Source organism: Anoplopoma fimbria, chromosome 5 (assembly GCF_027596085.1).
Source record: "Anoplopoma fimbria isolate UVic2021 breed Golden Eagle Sablefish chromosome 5, Afim_UVic_2022, whole genome shotgun sequence".
Lineage (NCBI taxonomy): Eukaryota > Metazoa > Chordata > Actinopteri > Perciformes > Anoplopomatidae > Anoplopoma > Anoplopoma fimbria.
Genome location: NC_072453.1, coordinates 6643396 through 6666349, shown reverse-complemented (window position 1 = coordinate 6666349; position 22954 = coordinate 6643396). Strand labels below are relative to the sequence as shown.

The 22954-nt window shown below is 41.8% G+C and overlaps 2 protein-coding genes across 2 annotated transcripts; both read right to left on the bottom strand.

Moving 5' to 3' along the window:
* Positions 1 to 14263: 14263 nt before the first annotated feature.
* crp1 (C-reactive protein 1) lies at positions 14264 to 15085 on the bottom strand. Its single transcript, XM_054599476.1, has 2 exons — positions 14995 to 15085; positions 14264 to 14874 (listed from the first exon to the last, which is right to left on the bottom strand). Exons 1-2 carry the CDS (start codon positions 15083 to 15085, stop codon positions 14264 to 14266), a joined length of 702 nt encoding a protein of 233 aa, XP_054455451.1.
* A 1221-nt stretch (positions 15086 to 16306) lies between these two features.
* Positions 16307 to 22411, bottom strand: stub1 (STIP1 homology and U-Box containing protein 1). Its single transcript, XM_054598674.1, has 8 exons — positions 22289 to 22411; positions 21359 to 21588; positions 20963 to 21161; positions 20406 to 20571; positions 20187 to 20262; positions 20028 to 20084; positions 19014 to 19130; positions 16307 to 18095 (listed from the first exon to the last, which is right to left on the bottom strand). Exons 2-8 carry the CDS (start codon positions 21470 to 21472, stop codon positions 17970 to 17972), a joined length of 855 nt encoding a protein of 284 aa, XP_054454649.1. The 5' UTR covers positions 21473 to 21588; positions 22289 to 22411; the 3' UTR covers positions 16307 to 17969.
* Positions 22412 to 22954: the final 543 nt, after the last annotated feature.

Genomic DNA, 22954 nt, shown 5'->3' with positions numbered 1-22954 from the left:
CAAGGCACCTGTGGGTGTCACCTGATGGGGGAAAAGCAAGTGGAAATGAAAGGAAGCAGCCGAGTCTGTCAGAGCACATCAGGACTGCTGTCCATCACGGTGCTGACCTTCAGGGTGTGTACGGGCGTGTGCATGTGTAAGTCTATCAACAACTGAACCAGTGTGTGTGTGTGTGTGTGTGTGTGTGTGTGTGTGTGTGTGTGTGTGTGTGTGTGTGTGTGTGTGTGTGTGTGTGTGTGTGTGTGTGTGTGTGTAAGTATGTGCATATTAAGTCACTGACCCACAGGGAGTTTATATGAGTGTGTGCATATGTTTGTTCATCAATGCAGGATGTGTGAGACCATGTGTGTACATTAGCGCCTTGATCCCAGTGAGGGAGTGTGTCCGTAAACACATAGACCTTGAGGGTGTGTGTCTGAGTGTGTGTGTAACTGTCTATCCCAGTGCAGTGATCTGTATAAGATAGCTTCAGTAGCTGGTAGGTCATTGACAACCTACTCCACTCCTAAAACCATATCTCCTGAACTTACTCGGTAACCTCACCCTGAGTTCTGACAAATTCCCAGAGAAGAGAGTATCCGTTACCCAGAAAGCATGTCCAAAATCTGAACGCTAATGCACAGCAAATGTCCATATGTGTTGGGACTGCAGTACCAGCATGTCTTCTTGCCGGGACCGGGGCTTTTAATCCCTCAGCAACAGGGCTCACACTCTGGGGGCTGGGGACAAGATGATGGTGTCAGTCAGTTTCCCAGCTGCAGCCAGGGCCCCCCCAATGTACGCCCCAAAGCCAGTGGCCCCTCACCTCCCCCTCTTCACAACTCTGGGTTTGACTGTGGATGGGTGTGGGGGGTGTGGGCTGCAGCAGGGAGAGGGAGGGAGAGCGAGAGGCTGCTAACTCCTGGAGGACGGCTGTTCGGCTCTGGCTGTCCAAGCGGGAGGAATTGAGGGAGACAGGGACCAAAGCCCGTCAGCTCCATCCCTTAGGGTGCCTCGGCCTCCCAACTACAAGTCCATGTTTTAGCAAACCATATGTTCACCCTCTCCCCAACCCCCCCACCCCCACCCAGTTAGCAAATAAACAAGTCAGGAAGCCATAGCTAGAGGGAAGTCTTGTTTCCCTCTCACTGGCTGTCGTTCTCTCATATTCTCACTGCCGCTTGCAGATTCTCTCCTCTCACATCCGCTAATTTAAAGCTGTGATACACAGCGGATGGTGATGAAGAACGTGTTCTAAGTTTTTGTTAAGTGTCTTCTATTTTGGAGGCGCTTTTTTTTAATGTATTTTTTTTAAATGTTTTTTTAGATGGTTGTGTGCGAGTCTGTCTTTCATGCAAAAGTCCAGATTTTGTCTTTTTATTAACTGACAATAGGGTTTGTGTTCTGATACCAACCTAAGTGTTAGTAAGTATCAAAAAAGTTGGTTTATGTTATGTTATCGAAATCAGCGCAGCAAGTCAAGTGTCTTACACTAGCATCTTCATACTAACCAAGACTAAGAGTATACAGCGTTGCTAGTGACTATGTGAGGCTGTACTTATAGTCCAGTTATTTTGCCTAAAACTAGATTTGACCATGCTGTATTTTTTCCTAGAAGCACAAAAAAACAAAACACATACACCTTCAATATATCAGTTAAAATTCATTATGATCACCTCATTGATCTGGTCTCATTCTATCCAGATGTGGTCTTATTCTACCCATATCTGGTGCTTTTCTACCAGGATCTGGTCCTATTCTACTCAACCAGATAATTGGCTTACATCATACAGATCATACTTGTTATTCATAGGTCAATTCAAATAGGATCAAAATAAGTATTTGTCTCTTTTGGTTGACTACGGAACTATTTTTTTCCAAAATAAGGGCCAATGGTTGGCCACTAGAAGGGCAGGGGAGGAACTTCGCCTCTCTATTTGGAGAGATCATCTGGGAGTAATGAATGACACAAAATGTTGTGTCAAATAATTCGAGGTAATCTTGTTTTACTGAAAATGAAAAGTCAGGCGATCATAAGTCATAAGGATTCATCCTCTGGGGACCATGGATTTTATTGACCGAAGTAGTAGAGTGAACGCCGACAAATCTACGAACCAGCTTTGCCATCCCTAGTGCCATGACGCTGACATGGCTAAAAGCTTTGAACTAAACGCGGCTTTAGTGGCATGTGACGCATCCTGCATCCGGCCTTTGTTGCTTTATAAATAGGCCTGATGCTGAGTTTATAAGAAAACTATTGCTCTCCCCAGTTACACTCAAACTCAATGACTCAATGTCAGTATTTTAAAATCCAAAATGATGTTTTCCAAGGGGGTGAATGAAAGACAGTCCCAAACAGATGGACAGCTTGTGCACAAGGTCCGCAGAGCCAGTCAGACCTCCCTTTGGGCAGAGAAATTGTCCAGAGATGGACAGCTGTGCCCAGGGCAGGGCATATAGGAAGTGAAATCACACACAGTATTTATGGCTCCCTCGGGGTCTAGCGACTCACTGACCTGGCCATCTAGCAGCAGACAGGCAGACAGTTGGCAGTCCAAAGTTTTTCACAAGGTCAGCCACCATCCATCACAGTTTAAGGTTACAAGATGAGATACAAAGGCATTGTTCTGTTTAACAAAACTGCACTTCTTCTATCTCACTTCCTGTGCTGAATATGAAGTTAAACAGTTCAAGCCAAACGCACAGAACAATAAAGGAGGAAAAGAAAGACGAGTACAAGCACTCAAAGCAAGCTATGGATCCATTTTCTTCAGTGCACATACAGTAAAGGGTCCCATCTCTATGTAGAGTCCGCAAGTTCACGTGATCAGTACTTTGAAAATGATTTTGAATTAGAACAAGCCTGGAAGATCTTGTGGAATTTTGATCACATCTTTATAGATTTGGCCCTCAATGATTTTGTTGGTGGGCTTGGTAACTTGTAAACACACACAAACATGGACACACACGTTATGACATGACAGCCTGCCTCACTGACTGGTCCATTGAGTCATCAGTGACCTTCGGTGGGATTGGAGTTGCCAGGCCAATTGACCAAATCACTGATCTTTAAAAGCAGCTCTACGGGCAGGAGGGGGGGGTTGAGTGGCATCTCCTCCTCTACTAAACACACACACACACACACACACACACACACACACACACACACACACACACACACACACACACACACACACACACACACACACACACACACAATCCACCTCACTCTCTAATCAAGGAGCAGGCAGGCAGGACTCTGGGTCGCCACAGCGACACTAACGAGAGGCGACAGCTCCTCAGCGCTCGGGGCAACGACCAGCTCGGCTGTCGAGACCGCGGAGAGAGTCCGCCAGGCACGCACTGAGGCAAGGTTCGCTGTTTTGGGAGGAGAAGAAATGGAGGAGGAGGGGGGGGGCGGAGGAAAGACAGGGAGCGAGCTGGTGGTGTAGATGCATGGGGAGTTAATGAGGAAGCGTGGATCTGAAAAATTACACACTGACTTCCTCTTTTGATTCAGTCACTCACTGTCTTTAAGTGCATATTTATACTTCAATCTGGATACTTCAACAAGACAACACACAAACACAAGCAGGAGCAGCGGTGGCACACACACACACAAGCACACAATCTGAACTGACGTGCACCCTCACCAAGCCATCCAGCCCTGGGGCCTACTTGCAGAGTGCTGTTGCCCCCTCAACTCCACCCCCCAACCCCATCTCCTCTGGAACACAGTTTAACTTCTGTCATTTAGATGAAGCAAGTGAGTCAGTCTAAGAGTGGCAAGAGGATGTGACAGGCCGGTAATGGACAGGACAAAGAGGAGATTTATGAAGTATTAGTAAACCTTAATAATTCACTACACGAAAGACCCGGGAGTCCCCCAGTCGACCCCCTGTCTCTGGCTCTCATCCCAGCCCTGATGTCCTCTGGATCTCTTGCTCTCTCTCTCTATCACAGCGCCTGTCACCAGTCAAAATCAAATACGAGAAGAATCCAGAATGATCTCCCCTGACTGATCATTGAAGACAGTTTTCTTTAATATTTTTACAATCGACAGCAAGCCCCAGGAAGTCTAAAATAATAAAAACTCTTCAAAATGGACATTTAAAATGTCATTCACCATATTGATCTGATATGTATTGAATTATGCCCATTAATGAGAACTGAATGAGTTCCGACAGTGGTTGAAAAAACTATCTCATCACAAAGTGAATTTATAGCTGTCTGTCTTTGTCAGCAGATGGAGTTTGTCCAGTTGTCATGGATGTGTAGGTCAGGGTTCTTGACCAACACACTTCTGCAGAATGGTTTCCATTGATCTTGTTTGCGGTTAAGTATTGTGATGTGCTCAGAAAACTCTACTTCACATCCTTCTGCAGGAACTACCAACTGACTGCAGCACAATGATAATAGAGAGTCTAAAATCTTAATGTGAGTCCTGAAAAGAGCAGAAAGCGTCATTCATACGTGTCAATTTAACAAGACTCAAAGGTCCACCGCTTCACTAGCAGCTCTGCAGGAACTTACAGTAAAACCAACTTTCACAGCAATACGTCCAATAGTTGTCAAGACATTTCACTTCCAAACCACAAATGTCATCATTGTGGTGGCATTATGATTGTCTGTATCAAATTTCAAAGAAATCAATTCAATAGATGTTGAGATATTTAACTAAAAACGTCAACCTCATGGCAGCAAAAGAAGAAAACTCAGGGGATCTGCATAGTCAGTAGGATTTATTCTATAGGCGCCATGAATGTGTACAGATATTGATGACAATTTATTCATAGTTGTTGAGATATTTCAGTCTGGACTTGACGTGATGGAGCGCAGAGAGACATTGCCATCAGTGCCGCTAGAATCGGTGTCTGTTTTGAACTCCCCCCTCACCTGTCTGGTGTGCCAACAAAAGAAGAACAATAGGCACTGTCTCCAAATTTGGGGTACCTCCTTCCAATACCACCGGCTACCAATTAACTATGATCAGAGTTTAGCAGGTCACAATCGGTCAGACAGGCGGCCCTAAAGGGAAACACACACACACATCAAACAAATAAGCCTCCTCCGTCCCAGCTGCTCCACCACGGGTCCATCATCAAACAAACAGCGTGGAGTTAATTCCCTCTCTCAGCAGCCATCTCTATGACGACTGCAGTCATGGCTGTGAGTGGCAGGCGCAGTCATTAGATCCCTGGATACCCCCACTGGCTGCTCTTTTTACCCTGCTTTTGTGTGTACAGGCTGAGTGGTGGGGGGTTCAAGTGACTTGTGTCAGTACTGAGGCCTGGTCCAGTCTGCTGTGGCCTGGTGTGACAGCACTCCTGCCTGACCAGCCCACCCATGACCCCCTCTCTGCTGCCTGCATCGCCCCGAGAGACGTGGAGGGTGATGGGGACTGGCACCGCAGGGGCCTCCCTGGCTGGTGCCTTTGCTGGTGGTCTCTGTGGCCTATTAGTGTCTTGCTATGGGCCTGTCAGACTGACAAAACAGGGGCCTGTCAAATTAAGTAGGGGCTGAATATCGGAGATATGTATTCAAACGCACCAAGGGGAGATGGTGGCGGGGAGGGGTGAAGAGAACCAGGATGAGGAAACCACCGGTGCTAATGTCGACGCTAAGTGAGAGTGACAGGTGGAGAGCTGATCGGAGGGAGAGGAAGGAGAGAGAGAAAGGGAGAGAGAGAGAGAGAGAAACAGTAACGGTAGTTGATAATGGTGGCGTGGTTGTCCTGAGGAGACTTGTTAAGGGGCCAGTCCAGACAGAGCCAGACAGCCACCATTCCCAAGGATCTGAACGCAGGTAAACTGCTCCAAGTTTGGCCCAAACAGCTTGGAGTTACAGCCCTTCACTTAATGAGATCAGGCTGATGAGTCCTGTGTGCAGGTGTGTGTGTGTGTGTGTGTGTGTGTGTGTGTGTGTGTGTGTGTGTGTGTGTGTGTGTGTGTGTGTGTGTGTGTGTGTGTGTGTGTGTGTGTGTGTGTGTGTGTGTCCTCCAACGAAGCATCCCAAAGCACAAAAGTATTTACTGGAACAATAACTATTTCCTCTGTCAGCAGGCGCATGTACCCAAGGCTCTGCAGACTTTTTAGTGTAGGACATGCAGATGAAAAAAAAACAGGCATTTATCCCGAGCACCGAAGGGACCTTGCTCAATCTTTTCTCATCATTGCATCGTAACTTTTTCTCTCGTCACTGTTTGCGTTTCTTCACCTCTGGAGACACATTGGTTCCTCGCGCTTCAGGCCAGGCCATTATGAAGCCACACACAGCGTACCTGCACCAAATCTCGACAATATTGTCTGATTGCCAATGTTCAGCTCTCTCGTTGCACACGGAGTTATCGAACTTCGCAGAGAGTTTTTGGGATGCTTCAGCTTTGAGCCTCATCATGTGCTCAGCTCTAAAGGAGAAGACGCTGAAACACAGGAGCAGGTGAAAGATCAGCAGCAGGATTAAGAGTGTTGGCAGTTGTATGACAAAGCCCTGTGTGAGCGTACATGTGTGTACGTTACAAGGGGAGCCGTGGCAGTGCCTGTGCGTTTCGGAGAGGGCTGCGACTCTCCTTCTCATGTCGCTGCGCGTTGCTGAGACTGAGAGGCTGATGCACAGTGGCAGCTCCCCCCTCGCAGCCACAGGCCTGCCCAGAGCCACTGCAGATGATAGTTTTAATTGCTTTCAATCTTTCAGGCTAGTCCCTGCCCAGTGGCGCAGAGTGCTTGTGTGTGTGTGCGTTTGTGCATGTGTGAGATGATGTTTTGCTGTGTTTCTGTATGTGTGTGTGTGTGTGTGTGTGTGTGTGTGTGTGCGCGCATATGTGGTGGGTTTATGTTGAACAGTCATTGTCTGCGGATGTTGTACACATATGTGGTGTGTGTTTGATGGATGTGTTTGTCCATTATGAGAGGAAAATTAACAGAGAAGTTAGGCCTCGCAGTGATACATCTGATGCACACTTCTGCAGAATAAAACCGAGCGTGTTTATCAGACATCCACGACCGTCACGTCCAACATACGAACACACTCAATAAGGCTAAAAGATGAAAAAGAGTGGATGATTAAATAGAAAGCCCCCCTTTTTCATAAAGGTTATGTTACGTGTGTTTATAAATAATAAAGTTTAGGGTTTTCATGCAAAGACCTCAAAACATGCACTCACATCCTTAAAAGCATTTTAAAGGCGGTGAACTACAAAACCAACCAATCAATAATTCAGAGTAAATGTCAAGATGGTAAACAGAACACAGAAAACAACCAGCAATTAAGATGACAGCCATTTATTCCATACGTGTTTGAATTTAATCATTTCCTTAGTAATAGTAATAATTTTTACTATTGCTAACACCTACTGTCAAACAGAACCAATGTGGAGCAATGTTTTTTCATTGAGTCTGCTGTTGAGGGAGGCTGCATGTAGCCTGAAATGAGGCAGCAAGAACAACTCTGAACTGCAAAAGGGAAATATAGCTGTGAAAAAGACCTAATTATTTTAAAATCTATTTATATTTAAAAATTCCCATTGTGATTGTGGCTATAAAGGCTGTATTGACTTTGTAAGAGACAGTGAATACATCACGATATATGGCCTGATTGTAAACTCTATACAACTTTCACTCTACAAAGCTTGAATTAACCCTTCTTTTAACTTTATATCTTGTAACATCTTATTGATAATGTTTTTTGTTTTTTAACTATAATTATACTAATTAAATGTTGACCATTATTCACATTTATTTATCTATCTATGCAAATATTGTACAGACAATTAGTCCGATGTATCATTGAAGTTATAAACTCTAATGAATTCAAATGATGTTAATGAAAAAACAATTATAACCATTACCTGACTTGTAAGTATTTAGGGACACACACATATAAGCATACCACATATTGCTAAGATTATTTCATCCCTGTCAATTACATAAACCTTTAACAATTCTCTTTTTCTGTCAGTCTTTATGAATGTTGAATAAATATATAAAAAATCTGATATGCATAAATATACAGAAACATTGAGGAACATAAGTACTAATTGCAAGAATAATACACGTCAAGTTTAGATGATCCAACTCTGCAACACAAGGTATTCATGCTCACTTCTTAAATCCAGTGAGCTTTTCTTTCCTCTTGTCTTTAACATAAAGACCAAGTATTTACCATCAGTTCGATACTCACAGCACAATAGACTCAATTAATCCTATTCATATTTAAAAAAAACATTTCAAGTGAACATAAAAAATAAAGACATATAGTAAATACAGTACATTGCAGTTCTTGCACAGCTGAACAGTATTGATCTTGTTAACCTGCTCCCACCTCTGAACTGCTGCAATACATTCTCCCCATGAAACCGCAGTACATCCTCCACTGACCCACTGCCGGAAACATGCAATCCACTTACACTGGGGCACATGTACCACAACCCGTTCCCTCCCTGCTTTCCCTTTCATATCTACACACACTTTCTCATTCACACACACATCTGGCCGGGGGGTAAATTAAGCCTTAACATTCCCACAGAGGCTAATCTCCATCCATTTAGAGGGCTGTAATATTTAATCAGGAGGCCCCGGACCGTCTCCCAGCGCCACACGCTGTGGCACAGTTCATATGTTCACAGGAGAGGCCAGCCCAGAGGCGACGAAGGGGAATTCACTGCTAAAAGCCACAATGCATTCAACCACAGAGCCTCTCGCTCTCTTCTACTATCTGATGCCACGTTCTTTTGGGGTGGGGGAGACCAGAGAGCATTAACATGGATTGGCACTAGTGTGAAGAGTTTGGAATTGCAGATAGATTTATTTGATAGGTTTTTTTTAATGAAATGTATACTGTATACAGTACATACTTTTAGTGTACTTTTGATTTAAGTGCTTCCCTGTTATAATCTGCCAAACCACTACTGATTTTGTTCCTTTTTTTTTTTAAATATTTTTTTTATAAATTAACCAAATCTACATCATACTACATCACATCCAATATAAGATGTTCCTACAGGTGACGGACAAAATAACAAGAACAATTCCCTTTGTAATTCATCTTATGATTATATTTTGTTGGTTGATTTATTTTTATTTTATTAATTTTTTTAAAGTTCCCAGAGCACAAAGTGACATCTATAAATTGCTTCCTTTTTTCAGTGAAAAAATTTAACATCAGTATTGTTTTTATTATTTTCAATTAGCCAATTACCAATATCAAAATGAACCATATTAAAAGGCGTACCTCAGTGATTTTGTAGTGCACTTTCATGTGAGATCGGTCAAAGTCAATGCAGCAGAAGATGTTCTGACTTTTTAGTTCCTAGTATGAGTAAACCTCCCAAAACACTGGATCCTACACTTTCCATGTATGCAACTATGGTTTTTCTCAGAATACGGCCTTGTAAACACATCTTCAAAACGCCACAACCCAGTTTGTAACATAAGCTTTCTGAGAAAATTTTAAGTCAGGTATTAAATAATCTAAGGCTTCCTAAACTAATGGCTCCAGAGTAGCTGCCAGCCAATCCTTATTGTGTTCTTTATGCCATCGAGTGCCTGTCTGTGCATATATTCAACATAATAAATATTCTTACTTCCTGCATTTGACAGCTCTCTTTCTTTTGTTATAATATGAAGTAACCAAGTCCAAGCCAAATATTCAAGTGATATAACTTGAGTAATTCTAGACTTGACAAACCTCCTCCAAAACCACAGAGACATTATAGAACTGTTTGTATAGTACTTTCCATGATTAGTCACTGACTTTGTATGTCAAATTTGTGACAGACTCCTTTCATTTTCTGTCGAAGGACACAAATCGTTTGAGCACTACAGTTAATGCAAGGAATGAGGACTGGTACATGACAGTGTAACTTGTATCGCTGGATATTCCGAGCTTTCTAAATCATCTAAACGCACCTTATCTAAACAAACACAGTGTCAGTGATATTAACGGGAAAACGAAGCAGTTTACTTTCACATTCTACAGTCACCATTAATCTATGTACCTGCCAAAATATTACACCAAGGCATATATTGTTCTTACAAAAAAGCGGTAGATTTGAGTTACTTATGGTTCTATAGTAAAACTTGCGGCAACATTTAGCGGTGATCTTGGTCAACTTTGATTGACCCGCACAGGTGGGAGGGAGGGAGCTCTAATTGATCGTGATCACCTTGGGAGAAATCGATGCACTTTCACCAAAAAAGCCACATAACAATTACATATGAATAACAAATATATGAGTTTATTTATGTGAATTTTATAAATGGTGTTTTAAAGTGTATAATTTTTATGAAGTAGGAGAATAATCAAGGCCAATGTGGTATATTATAAGCACGTTAAGAGGCCATGTTTTAATTCCCAAAAGATTATTTTATCTTTTTTTGGCTGGTGTTATTTGAAAGGCTGTTCTCTCGTAGAACAGTGTTTCCCTCCTGTAATTAAGGTTTGGTTCATGTTAAGGAAATACACCTTCCCTGGAAGTGCTGTCAGGAAGCTCATACTGTCAGCCTTAGTCGTCCTGTCAGGAGGTATTGCACCGGCTGTGCACTCCCTCACAGTAAAGGTCAGGTTTCTCACCATCAGCGTGAAAAGCCTGCACTGAAAAGGGTATAGTCCATCTGATTTTAACAATTCAGGGCTGCCGATCTTGTCTATGTGCAACTGTACAGTACATACAGTATGTGCTTGACCTGACCTGCAGCAACAAACAAAAAAACAATGAGGCGCCGCTGTGATTTTGTGGTTTTTCGTAAACATACCGTTTGCGTTGCTAAGTGTCGAGTGATAAAAATGTGTCGTGTGTGTGGCCATTGTAACGCCTGCTCACTGATTCAGACTGACTCTAATGGGAAGGCCTGGTGAATTTTTCATACAGCCCAGAGGGAGAGGACGAGTGGCCATACTGGCAGATTACAACCTCTAAGAATGAGAGAGAGAGAGAACAGTAGAGTGAAGTAGTAACCTGACTTACAGGTCATAGCGTCACCCTCCAATAGACTTTCGGTACACATTGGCTGAGAAAAGATTAAGTGCATAGAAGTTAATGTTTCAAGATTTTTGATTAACATCCTTTTAAATGCACAATTTTCTCAAAATTATTTTCTATATTGAAAAATAAACAAGCAGCAGCTGATTTTTCGAATCAGGTGACACATCTTTTTAACCTCTAGTGTGGCCTAAATAATATCAAAGGTGATCATGAGACAGCACTCAATAGCCAGCAAACTGTAATCCTTTTGACAGGTTCACCTTTATAGGGGTATTCTGCCTTATTTGCAGTTCAGTGGAGTTTCTGTTGTAATATATGTGTTTGCAGAATTGTTTTTTGACTCAGTTTGGGGATAAAAGGACACAGTCTTTACTGCACTGATCTGTGTGCATGTCTTGGCTTTGTTAATGCATGGATTCACAGAGGTTGTTGTTTAAAACCCGATGTTCTGTCATGTTTTTGATTCATACATGATCATATACCATGCACTAAATCCAATAAACTAGAGCAACTTGATCCTGATGATTTTTTTCGCGCTTGGTGAACAAAAGCAGGCTGAATAATGCCCAAGATCTCAATTTAATGGGCTGAAATTTCTGCAAGAAAGCTCTAAAAAAATTATCCATCTGTTCAGTGCACACATGCCACAGCTCACTCAGATAGCTCGTAGCACTGTCTTGCGTATGCAAATATGTTTTGCCTGGAAATCTATTTGGAGTTGCTCGAAGGAATCCAGAACGGCCCTCCTTCTGTCTCCCCTTGCCGGCTCACGCGGGGCTCCCTCTTGCCGTCTTTCTCCTCTCGTGTGGAAAACATTTTCACCAGCTCCACACGCATGGACATACAGTCAGTGGCACCGCCTTGTCTCAGACAGCTTTAACCACCATGGGCCAATATGCAGATCTCACAGGCACACACTGGCGGCCCTGTCCGCAAGCAGGACAAGGAGCCCTGTAACTGTTTGCTTAGTTGGATAATACATGCAATAGAGTGTCACAGAGGGAATAATTATCCACTCCGTGAAGAGCCATAGCCACAGATTTTGTCCTTCTGTTACACAATTAAAGTCCTTCTTTGTAGCAGAAACAGTTGGACTCCAAAATATTAACATGCCTGCATGAAATGAAAAGGTTGTGTTGAACACACAATTTTATTTGCTAGAGCAATGTTTAGAAATAATCTATGAATGTATTTTACATATTTTGAGTGGAACCTTGAGATGTTTTAAAATTGAGATTACTAAAACACTAAAAGGACGAAATGAAGTTAAACCTTTTTAAGTGGGATTTATTTTTACATTTTTGTGTATGAAGAATTAGTACCCCTATTGGACAGAGATGCAAAAAGAAGGAAATAACAGACCGTGTGTGCTTGTGTGTGTGTGTGTGTGTGTGTGTGTGTGTGTGTGTGTGTGTGTGTGTGTGTGTGTGTGTGTGTGTGTGTGTGTGTGTGTGTGTGTGTGTGTGTACCAGTGTACCAGAGGGCTAAGAAGCAGGCTAAGACAGATGGTCCACAAAGGTGTTACCACACAGTGAGTGGGCACTGCGATTGATGCATTGCAACATCCAAGAAGGTGGAACATTTGGCTGCTGACCCGCAGTCAGAACTCATCGGCCCTGCCTTCTCCTTATTTAGCTGCTGCGAGAGAGCCGACGGGTGATTTGGTTGGAATAAACACACACACTGGGAACGCAGCTCTTTCCCACCCTCAAGGGAGCCTGCATGAGCTGCACACTGGAAACATCTCCCCTTGTCTCTGCAAGGAGGTCACGATGGTGGTGCAGGCAGGGAGGACGAGTGCACGGAGCCATGGAGATGAACAGAGACAGCACACTGGAACTCAGGGTTACTGTGTTACACTTGGATGGAGAAGATCTGACCTTGAGTTTATTCTGAGGGGTTTGTTAGTGAAGCGGCTCCATATGACTTGATTTCTGTATGAAACATGTTACCATCTTATTCTGTTTGAGGAACACTGAAAACCTGGAGACAAAGGCCCATAAGGAAAAAGTACAGAAGCCTTATAGAGTTAAAAAAAATGGTCTTCTGAAATAAAGGACTTTTTGTCAATTGAGCACAAGCACTAGAAAATTATAAGTCAAACTAAATTTGTGTCTTCTCATTAAGAATGTATCGATGGACAAGTGGCTAATTCTCTATCTTTGTGGAACCTTTTTGTCCCCTCCTCCTCCAGCCAAATGCGTGAAATTCCCTATAAAAAATCAGTAAATAAAGCATAACATAAAATACATTTAACAATTCCCCAGTTGGAATTATGTAAACAAGTTATTATTCTTTTAAAATGTGTCTTAAAAAAGATGATTAAGAAAAGGAAACAGCAAAGGTTCAAAGACGATAATTCTCTCTAATTACAAACATTATTAGTCATATGGAAAGATTTTATTTCAGACCCGAAAGCATTCTTACATCAGTTGAAACATGGAAAATTCATAAGTGAGTACGCTAACCAAAGGCAACATTATGGCGGTGGATATTAAACATGATAATTGCAATTTGTCTTTGAGTGCAGTTAAATCATTAAGTCTACAATAGAAACGATGAAACTCCCAGCTTACTGTTTTACTATACCCTTTAATTTTTATCATCAATAGCATTGAACAAACAAATATACTAATTGCTTGTTTAATAACAGGTTTTTGGAAATATGCAAATCAATTTTTACCTGTAATTTTCTAACTTATAGTTGCATTGCAGTTCTCCATTTATATTACATATCATTATAGGCTGATGAAAATTGTTCTTGAATACTTAAAGCAGAAACATTTTATTCAGTTTTTGGTGGCCTGGTTAATAACTATGCAATATCATATTAGCCGATGCATGTTAATGCTTCACTTGAAACAGAGTTTCTCTTTGATGTGAACTAGTACAGAGTGCCACCCTATGGATACTTCTGGCACATCAACTTTTTTTCTTTACAGACTGGTTCTATAGAAGGATGAAGCTTTAAGACACAAAAGACTTAAAAAAACTTTAAAAAATGAAAAATAAGATAATTGATTAATTCATTGACTCTAAACTGAGTTACTGTTAAGCAAAAGGTTAATGATGTGAAACAATTGACTTCTGTGTCCCACAAAATATAGGCTTTAGTTGCCAGTTCAGTTTTCTGCATACATATAGGAGGATACTCAGCCTCAGACTTGTGGGCTTTATGGAAGAACAGTTGATCAGCCCTAACATAAAACAACACTGAATCTAAGAAAGAATTTCACATATCAGTATCAGTCCAACACAGATCTCTAAAGCCTCATCCCTCTCTGCACTCGACTCCTCACTGAGTCAGTCATCATCCACCACCATCACGTTCCCGTTCAGCTCGTACTCCATGGTGCCCCAGTCAAAGATGTTGCCCTTGGGGACCTTGTGCCCGTAGTGCCAGGCCTGGATCATGCTCCTGGAGAGCACAAAGTCCCACATATTCAGATCAGTCACCTCCCCTACAAAGCTCTGCACGGCCTCTAAACCCCCCAAGTGTTTGTCTGGGTCCTGCCCCAGAAGGACGGTGCCTTTTGGACGGATGCTGTGCCCGGGTTTGTAAACCTGGTACGTGCTGCGTTTCCCTTCCACCCAGAAAGCAGACAGGCCCGTGCGAGACTCCCAGGTCAGGCAGAGGCTGGTGCGGAATGTGGTGAGCTGCGGCAGGTGGAAGGTGATGCCGTCGCCACTCATGTAAAAGGAGATGCGTCCGTCCTTCTCACGCCACACGTTGAGCTCGTCGTAGTCGGCTGTGCGGTAGGCGAACAGGATGATCTGACGTTCTTCCGGCAGCTCAGTGGCCACACGCATGCAGAGAGTGAAGGCCCTTAGCCCCATCTCCTTCTGCGGGATCAGGGCCACGAAGCTGAAGTCCGTCTCATAAGGGAACACCAGGACTTTGTCGCTCAGACCCACTGGGGCAACACAAAAAGAGAAGATAGAGTTAAGACACCCTGACTCAGTGTTTGAACAACATATGGTGGTATATATCTGAAGGTAAAAAAAATTCTCATGAAATTCTGTTAAGTTTATACCTTGCGTGGCTGAGGAGAGTGTCAGAGCCCATCCAAAGACACCAAGTATTCCCACAGCAAACCTTGCAGTGTTGCCACTCTTCAAACACATACAAGACATCCATCATCCTCTGAGAGTATCCAAAAATGAAGTCCTAATCATTTCTGAACAGACAAGTCACACCAGAGACCAAATTATGTAAAAAGTTACGAGAAAACAGCGTTTCTTACCATTTTGATGTTGTTTGTTGTTCCTCTGTGTTGCTAACTCAGTCCCACTTGCAAATGTCCCGTGCCCAGTCCTCTTCCCTCCTAGCACAAGCCATGACGTCAGCTGTTCAACGATGCTCTGACAATAGGCCCGGTGTGTGAGGACTGGGTGACACTGTCCTTTTACATGTGACTCATGCAAACACACACCATTTCAGTTATGTGTTTGTGTGTCCATTTCACATGGTAGACTTACAGTGTTCTCATCAGGGAGAACAATCTTTCATACCAGATGTCAGAGCCTGGCAGAGATTGTTGTTGTCACCCAAAACATGTTTTTTCACTAACTGCTGGTGGTAACCACGCAGATACTATTTTTTTATTTTATGTGCCAGTGTTTTGAGATGACTGCCAATAGTAATAAATGTTAATTAACTTTTGTTCATGCTGATTGAAAAATAACATTTAAAAAAGTAGTTTATTTCTACTGATGCTTTAAATATCTGCAGTGTCATATCTCAGGGCAATTGTTTGCCCCTCTTGTCGCTTTTCATGACAGAGTGGATAAAAAAAAGACAACAACTGCAATAAACGTGCAATTATAAACCCAAAGGTTCATGCATTCATTTCAGGGATACCTTGGCTTGGTCAAGGACTTTGCATTTGCTAAATAAATAATCAGAATGTATGTGTTTTCAAGAAAACATTTAGCAACTTAAATATGTGCTAGAGACAGTTGCTATCTGAATTGCATCATTCAATTGGAAACTTCTGCAATATGGCAGGAAGAAACGTGAAAAACTGACTCAGTTTGTATGAAACAAACTACAGAATCAAAAACAGACATTGAGACAAAAACAAAAAATTAGCTTCACAAATTTGCATTTATTACAGGGCTCAGTTTACAGATTGTACTGCAAAGCAGGTATTTTGCTTTGTAGTACAGCTGTACTACTATTATTATTCACATGTTGGAAACCATTTGATTGCTATTGATCGGTTGCTTCTGAGCAGTACAGTACAGACGTCGTCATACTTGGTATCTCTTTAATGGCGTCATAAAAACATCAAACAAATTCAAAGTTTGCGGTTTAATGGGGACAAATGAAAACTGAACCAGGCGTTTATGTTATCAACATATCTACATTTAATACAGTTTCTCAAGCTCTAGGACTTCTCAAGAAAAAAAAAAAGAAAAAAAGAACCCTATTTTGTCAAGAAATAAAATCTGATACACAAGCAAATTATTTACACTGCCTGCACACAGACATGAACCACCGACAGGCCTAATTCACCACAGACACACATTCGGGCTGGAAAACCTGTAAACTAATGAAAATGTGTTTTACAGAGAATGCCAGTGAACCAGCACCCAAAAAATTGGACTGAGGTATGGATGCGATATTATAACTCTTCCAGCATTTCTGACACAGGAGGAGTTTGGTACAATGATGCTAGCAAACCTCAAATCCCTGCAACAAGACACAACTTTACTTAGTCTCACACTGATGATTGGTTTACATAAACTGGTGCAACCTGCGACATTGTAAGGGGGAGGTGCATAAAATGAACAGCAAAAAGGGGAGAAGAATAATAACCATCCTCTTGTCTTTGCATAGGAAAATAAAAAAATCACTTCATGCCTGATGTGAGCGCCCATCATCATTCATGGAAAAACAGCACGAGTCAAACACAACATTCAAGCACATTTTTTGTTTCTATGAACGACACAGACAGCAGGTTTCTAGCATCAACTTGAACAACTCATGTCAGCCACCAATATTCAAACATTTTCAATTAATATCCAGCTATGTGAAAACTTTTTTTCTATGCAGCGGCTGTTTTTGTTGATTTTCTGCATCCAGTTCAAGGCCGCCTTTCATGAAAACTTTGTATTATCCTGAAAAACCCCCCCACTTCTGCATTACTGTAGGTCAGGTCTAAACCGTAAGAGTATTATGCATACATTCAACATATTTAAATTGTCTGTAATGGGGTGTGATTGATATGCAAAGAAAAATACTTATATATTTTCTCAAAATATTACAGTATTGTGAAACGGGTGGGTATGTTTGGAGCGCCACCTGGAGGTGGAAAAGGGCCTTCATTATGTAAAACTTGCACACAAACTAGTCACTCTCGTGAGTGAGTTTTTTTTGGCATTTTAGGTACCACTTAAGCTAATGTGATTATGAAGTGGGCAAACACTCCAATGTTTAGTGAAAAAATTACCAAAAATACTGGAGTAAACGCCAACTAAAAGGGCAATGTGTTTATGTATTCAACCACCATGTGTAAGATGTTTTCTCTTTAATATTGGTGGTTTCTGTGAAACACTGGAGTGCAATGCTGATGCTTTCCAAGGATTGTGGCACTCAGAGAAAGAGAGGCAGAGTAGGGAGGGAGCAGGACAGACCTGAGAACGTGGCCCCTTATTTAAAGAAGGGAGTCAGGCTTGAGAGACTTGATACAGCATGAGAGAAAGGAAGGGGAAGCAAGAGAGAAAGTATAGAAGGGGTAGAATGAATGTTTTTTTTAAAGGGAGCAGCAGGCCATGAACACCGAGCCTCGAAGGTAGGAGTGGGGAGTTTTACAGCAAAGATAAAATGTGGGGGGGAAGAGGCAGAATGAGATACACGGCTCTCATTTGGTAGTCCATAGAGTGGTATTTCCCGCTTGTATAAAGTACATCTCCAGGCAAGGGGTGATCTGTTCTCTACAGTCTTGTGTTGTCCAGGCTTGTGTTGGGGTATGATGGAGAGATGGGAGATGGGGGGGTGATTCCTTTAGTAGTCCTCCACCCAGCCGTTCTCCTGGATAAAGGCATCAATCACTTCCTTCATGGCCAGGTTGGGGATCAGCTGGTCCTGGGTCAGAGGACTCCTGGTGACTGGGTCAAAATGACCGACTCGCTGCACAGAGAGCAGGTTAAATGTTAGTGTTTGCATCTGTGGTTGAATTTACAGAATACAGAATATACTGTATGCAAATAAGACTCTTTTATTTGGGTACAACCACACCTATAATACAAGTAACAAGTGAATTAAGGCTTAAAAAAAAAAAAAAAAAAAAAAATCATACAGGCTCACAAGAATAGGGAAGAAAATAATGACTATAAAGATTTGAATCCTACTGGCAATTGATTGCCTAATTTTGTAAATTGAACCACTACTGAATATATTGAAAATTAAATGCCAATGAATTCGTAGCACTAAAATATTTTACTTTGAAAACCACCATTATGAAAGTATGTAGCCCAAATTCCTCTCTTTGATCTCTAATCATACATTATTTACTTTCCTCAAGCCCACTACCGTCGCTTGTTGGTTGCTAGGTGACCGAAAATTAGCAATGCATTGTGGTATAGTTTTAATAATAAGTGAGCATAGATATTCACATGATATTACGGTGCATTTTGGGAAACGTAAGTGACCTCAAATGTACTCCAAATACACAACAATTTTAATCACAATCAGAGCACAATAGAAACTAGAAATACCGCCTAACGGTTGTATGCAACCAGTCATTGTGCAGTTTACACCCAAAACGTCCGTCCAAAATGACCTAAACTTGAATAGTGATTCATTCAGGACACAGACAGTCTCAATGTAATTCATATAAACCACTGCAAATTAGCTTTATGTGAAAATGACAGAATTTGGTCAAAATGAGAGTTAGATAGCAGGGTTTGCATTTGGTAAAAGATATTGAGAGAAACCCAAACAAGCTTACCAGAAGCCAAAGTTAGCCGACGTTAATTAATTAAAAAAAAAAAAACAGTATTATATCGATTTTTGAGAATTGGAGGGACATGATTTTTTTTTTTTTACCTGTAGGTGCTCTTCAATGTCCTTGCGATCATAGGTGATCCCACTGGGTGTGATGCAAGGCTCCCTCATCAGCTCAAAACTGATCTTACCACACAGGTAATCTGGGATCTCCCGTTTCTGAACAGACGACAAAAACGCAGCCAGAGTCATGATCAGAGATATAGGGATATGAAATCAGAATTGCTACGATAACATATAGCTTGGATATCATTTTTTCCTGGTCTTACCAGGTTCATTACAGTTTAATGACAAACTTTAATATCATCAAATTGTTGAAATAAAAGGTATTACATTTCAAAAAATCTTCCGAGTTCTATACTGAACCCCTCGGCCTTCAGAGCATCGTACACATACAAAACAAACACCCTGTAAGCAGTCAGTGTGGTGTCATTTCAAATGACAATAACGTGACAGCTAGCTCAGGTCAGTCAACAATCACTAACTATAGCAAGGATAATTTAACACTGCAATCCCTGACAAACCAATAGTGATGGTTACCATAGAAACAGCTTGGGCTGGAAATAGAGCATAACCGTCTGTCTAGAGTAAAGGTGCATTTTTTCACAGCCGCAAACGCAAGCACTGTATGTAGCTGATAATTGGAATATACAACAAAGGAACAATGCAGACAGAATGTCCACACCCTAAAATCAAATCTGAAATGAGCCACCATAACTGCACACAAATCTGAAAATGGGCTTGAGTCTATTTCGCTTGTTGCCATGTCAACGATCAAAGAAGATGGTGTGAAGTAGGTGTGTACTGATAGCAAAGATGCATTAGTGTGGGTGAATGTGATCAGTTTGTGTCTGTCTGTTTGTCAGCCATGTAATGGATGATGTTGACCTATCCAGGATGTTTCCCTGATTTTTGCTCAATGCATGCAGGGATAAATTCGAGTCCTCACATAATAGGTATAAGTGGGTACGGGAAATCACTGAGGAAATAAACAGAATTATAAACTCTTACATGCTCAATTGATATTAATAATAATGAGTTCATTTTCATACTCACTTTTCTTTTCTCATCCACTTGAGAGAAGAGCTCATCCATGTCCATTAGATACTTGTCCTAAAGTAGGCCATGACATATGAATATTCAGTTAGAATATATGAATTACTATATTTGTTTATTGAAAGAATAACAACCGTCAAAAACAGATATAAAACTTGCATGTTTTGATGCAATCTTGGCAGCGTCGCCTCCATTTTGATTGTCGTCCTGCTTCTCTTTGTGTTCTTCAAATTCTCTGCATTAATACAAAGTTTTTATAAATAACCACTTCACCCACAAAAAAAGGACATTATTATACCGTCATGACACTTATTCCAGTGATCTGCCATCTTCATCCAGAGATCATTCCCCCTCAAATAAGCACACTGACAGTCTCACCTTTCTTTCTCAGCCATGATGAGTTTAGTCAGATAGGCATGTAACTCATTCTCCTGGTTGATGCGTTTCTCCTCAATGCTATTCCATCGTTTCTTCTTTGCGATGCGCAAGGCGCTGGGGATGTCATCTCCAAAATTCAATCTTTGTTCTTTTGCCAGGTTATAAGCTGGAGAAAAGAGTAATACACCAACAATGGTATACCATTAAAGTTTTTGCTACAGTTTTCTCACTTTGACATTTCTTGTTCCATAGACAACATAACAATATAGATGTGTAAAACTCTTTATACCTTTCATTGTAGAATTATTATTATTATTCCAATGATAGAAACCCCGACAAAGCATACTATAAACATCCCTGAAAACATATACTGTGCCCATAAAGTGCCTAGCAGCAGAGGAGCTGATATAAGCAACTGTATTAGTAGAATAAAAAATAATAAAAATATAAATGAGGAAATACAGGAGTAACATTGTGCAATATATGAGCAAGCTGCTTCTACACACTAGAACAAAACGTTGCAAAGGTTTCACAATCATATACTAGTTTGCTCTGACCTTTCTGCAGGTTACCGATGGCCTCGTCATAGTTCTCCAGCTCCAGGTGACACTGGCCCAAGAAGAAGTGGGCCTTTACTGACTGGCTGTCCAGCTCCAGTGCATGCTTACAATCTGCCAGAGCCTTGTCATGCTGCTGCAGCTTCACATGGCAGAGAGCCCTGTTTGTGTAGTACACTGCCACTGATGGATTACGGTTCTGGGGAGACAGGACATACCAGACAATGCATATACTTCCACTTTAACATCCCGGCACTGTAGACTAAACTACAAAGAGACTCACAAAAAAATGCATTGATTGTATTTAATTAAGACAATACTAGGTTGTATTTCGTTTTTGTTAAGGAGACGCCATTCCACCATTGATGCTATTCTTTCATAATGACAGTTACTCACAATAGCTTTACTGTAACATGTAGCAGCCTCCTGGTACTTGCGGCAGAGGAACAGCCGGTTCCCCTGCTCCTTGAGCTCCTGTGCGGTGGAACTCTTCTCCGGGCTACCGGCCATCTTCTCCACCGGCTCCGCGGGGCCCGCCTCGCCCTGCTTCCCGATTCTGTTCCCCGTGTCTCCGGCTGGCTAGCTGACAGGTCCTAGAAAGCCCTGCCCCTCCTGGATCTCACACACTAGACCAGAGACCCAGTGAATATGAAGTTAAGTCGACATTCACTGCAATGCACCTGCAATGCGCGTGTTGGTCGCATTAGGTGCAGTCCTTGATGCCACCCAAAAGGCTATTTAATTCGCTGACTGTGCACACAGCAGAAAAAAAATACAGCGAGGTGGCTCGACTGCCATCAGTAGTGAGTAAACGAGCAGCACAGCTAGCTGAATATTGTACACTCATTGTCTCACCCGGCTGTACAGCTGTAACACGTAGTTAGAGGTTGTAAACCAATCACGTTGACATTGTTATTAAGGCTGGGCTTATTAACATCTGATGTATAGCTTCTGCAGCAGAGAGCACAGAGACAGTGTGACAATGCGTTAACTTTGGTTGACTAAGCAGCGAACGAGAGATCGCTGCTTAGCTTGACGTTAGCTGGTTAGCTAAGCTAGCATAGTGAGCTATGCTGTCGGCTCACGCCGGGTGTTTGATGCCTGTAGTGACACAATGTATCAGCAACTGACTGGACTCTGGGTACCAAGGGCCTGAACACGTCGTCTTTGCATTTCTCTCACATTTACCTCCACACCGCTCAGCAGCCTCATAAAACAGAAATGAGCTAATGCTAGGTTAGCTCATTCGCTACACAGCCATTTGCCTTCTAATTTTATGGTTTAAGTTATGGTTTGTACCTTACATCCGCGGTTTCCCGACCTTACCTTAAAGAAGTAATCTTACATCCAGGTGAAACGGATTTTATATGTTTTGATATCCTAATCGGTATTTTTTTACCCATACGAGCTGTCATGACAGGTTGTTGTTATGCTGACGTCAAGAGCATAGGCGACGTCGACGGAAGCCGAAAGGACGTTTTTTTCGCGTTCACCCTACAGACAAAATTGACGCAAAAGGCAAATTGCCTACTACCTAGATAAATAGTTTATTATAGAGGAAATGTGAAATAAGAGAACATACAATGAATGGATGTCCATTTTATTGATTGAGCATGACATGTGTAAAAAGATCTTTGTTTAAATATATTTTGATTTACTGAAATGAGGATGCCCCCATGTGAATTAACTGCTCCAACGGGTGGAGAAACCCACAACACAACAAAAGACACCCTGCAGATGGCGCTCAATAACAAAAGTTTCATCCAAAGTTAAAAAGTGACACAAGTGCACAATCTTTACTGAGCTGTTATTTAAAAAAATATATATATATGAAGACTTTCGGAATCATATGATATATATGTAGGTAATATACCTCCCTTGGACTGACTGAAAGTGTGACTCCTGATAAGTAAAGATGAAAGCAGCATGTGCCAAAATATTGCAAATATTATATGCTCAGATAAAAAAAAAAATGGGGGCGGCTTCATGACA

Bases quoted from the DNA above. Each gene is read 5' to 3' on its own strand.
- crp1 (XM_054599476.1), bottom strand. From the start codon at position 15,085: ATGTGTTTGAAGAGTGGCAACACTGCAAGGTTTGCTGTGGGAATACTT. The intron at 14,875-14,994 runs GTATAAACTTAA...GTGTTGCCCCAG, and splicing joins ACTCTCCTCAGCCACGCAAG to TGGGTCTGAGCGACAAAGTC.
- stub1 (XM_054598674.1), bottom strand. From the start codon at position 21,472: ATGGCCGGTAGCCCGGAGAAGAGTTCCACCGCACAGGAGCTCAAGGAG. The intron at 20,263-20,405 runs GTGAGACTGTCA...GTATTAATGCAG, and splicing joins ATCATGGCTGAGAAAGAAAG to AGAATTTGAAGAACACAAAG. The intron at 20,085-20,186 runs GCAAGTTTTATA...GGCCTACTTTAG, and splicing joins CCAAGATTGCATCAAAACAT to GACAAGTATCTAATGGACAT.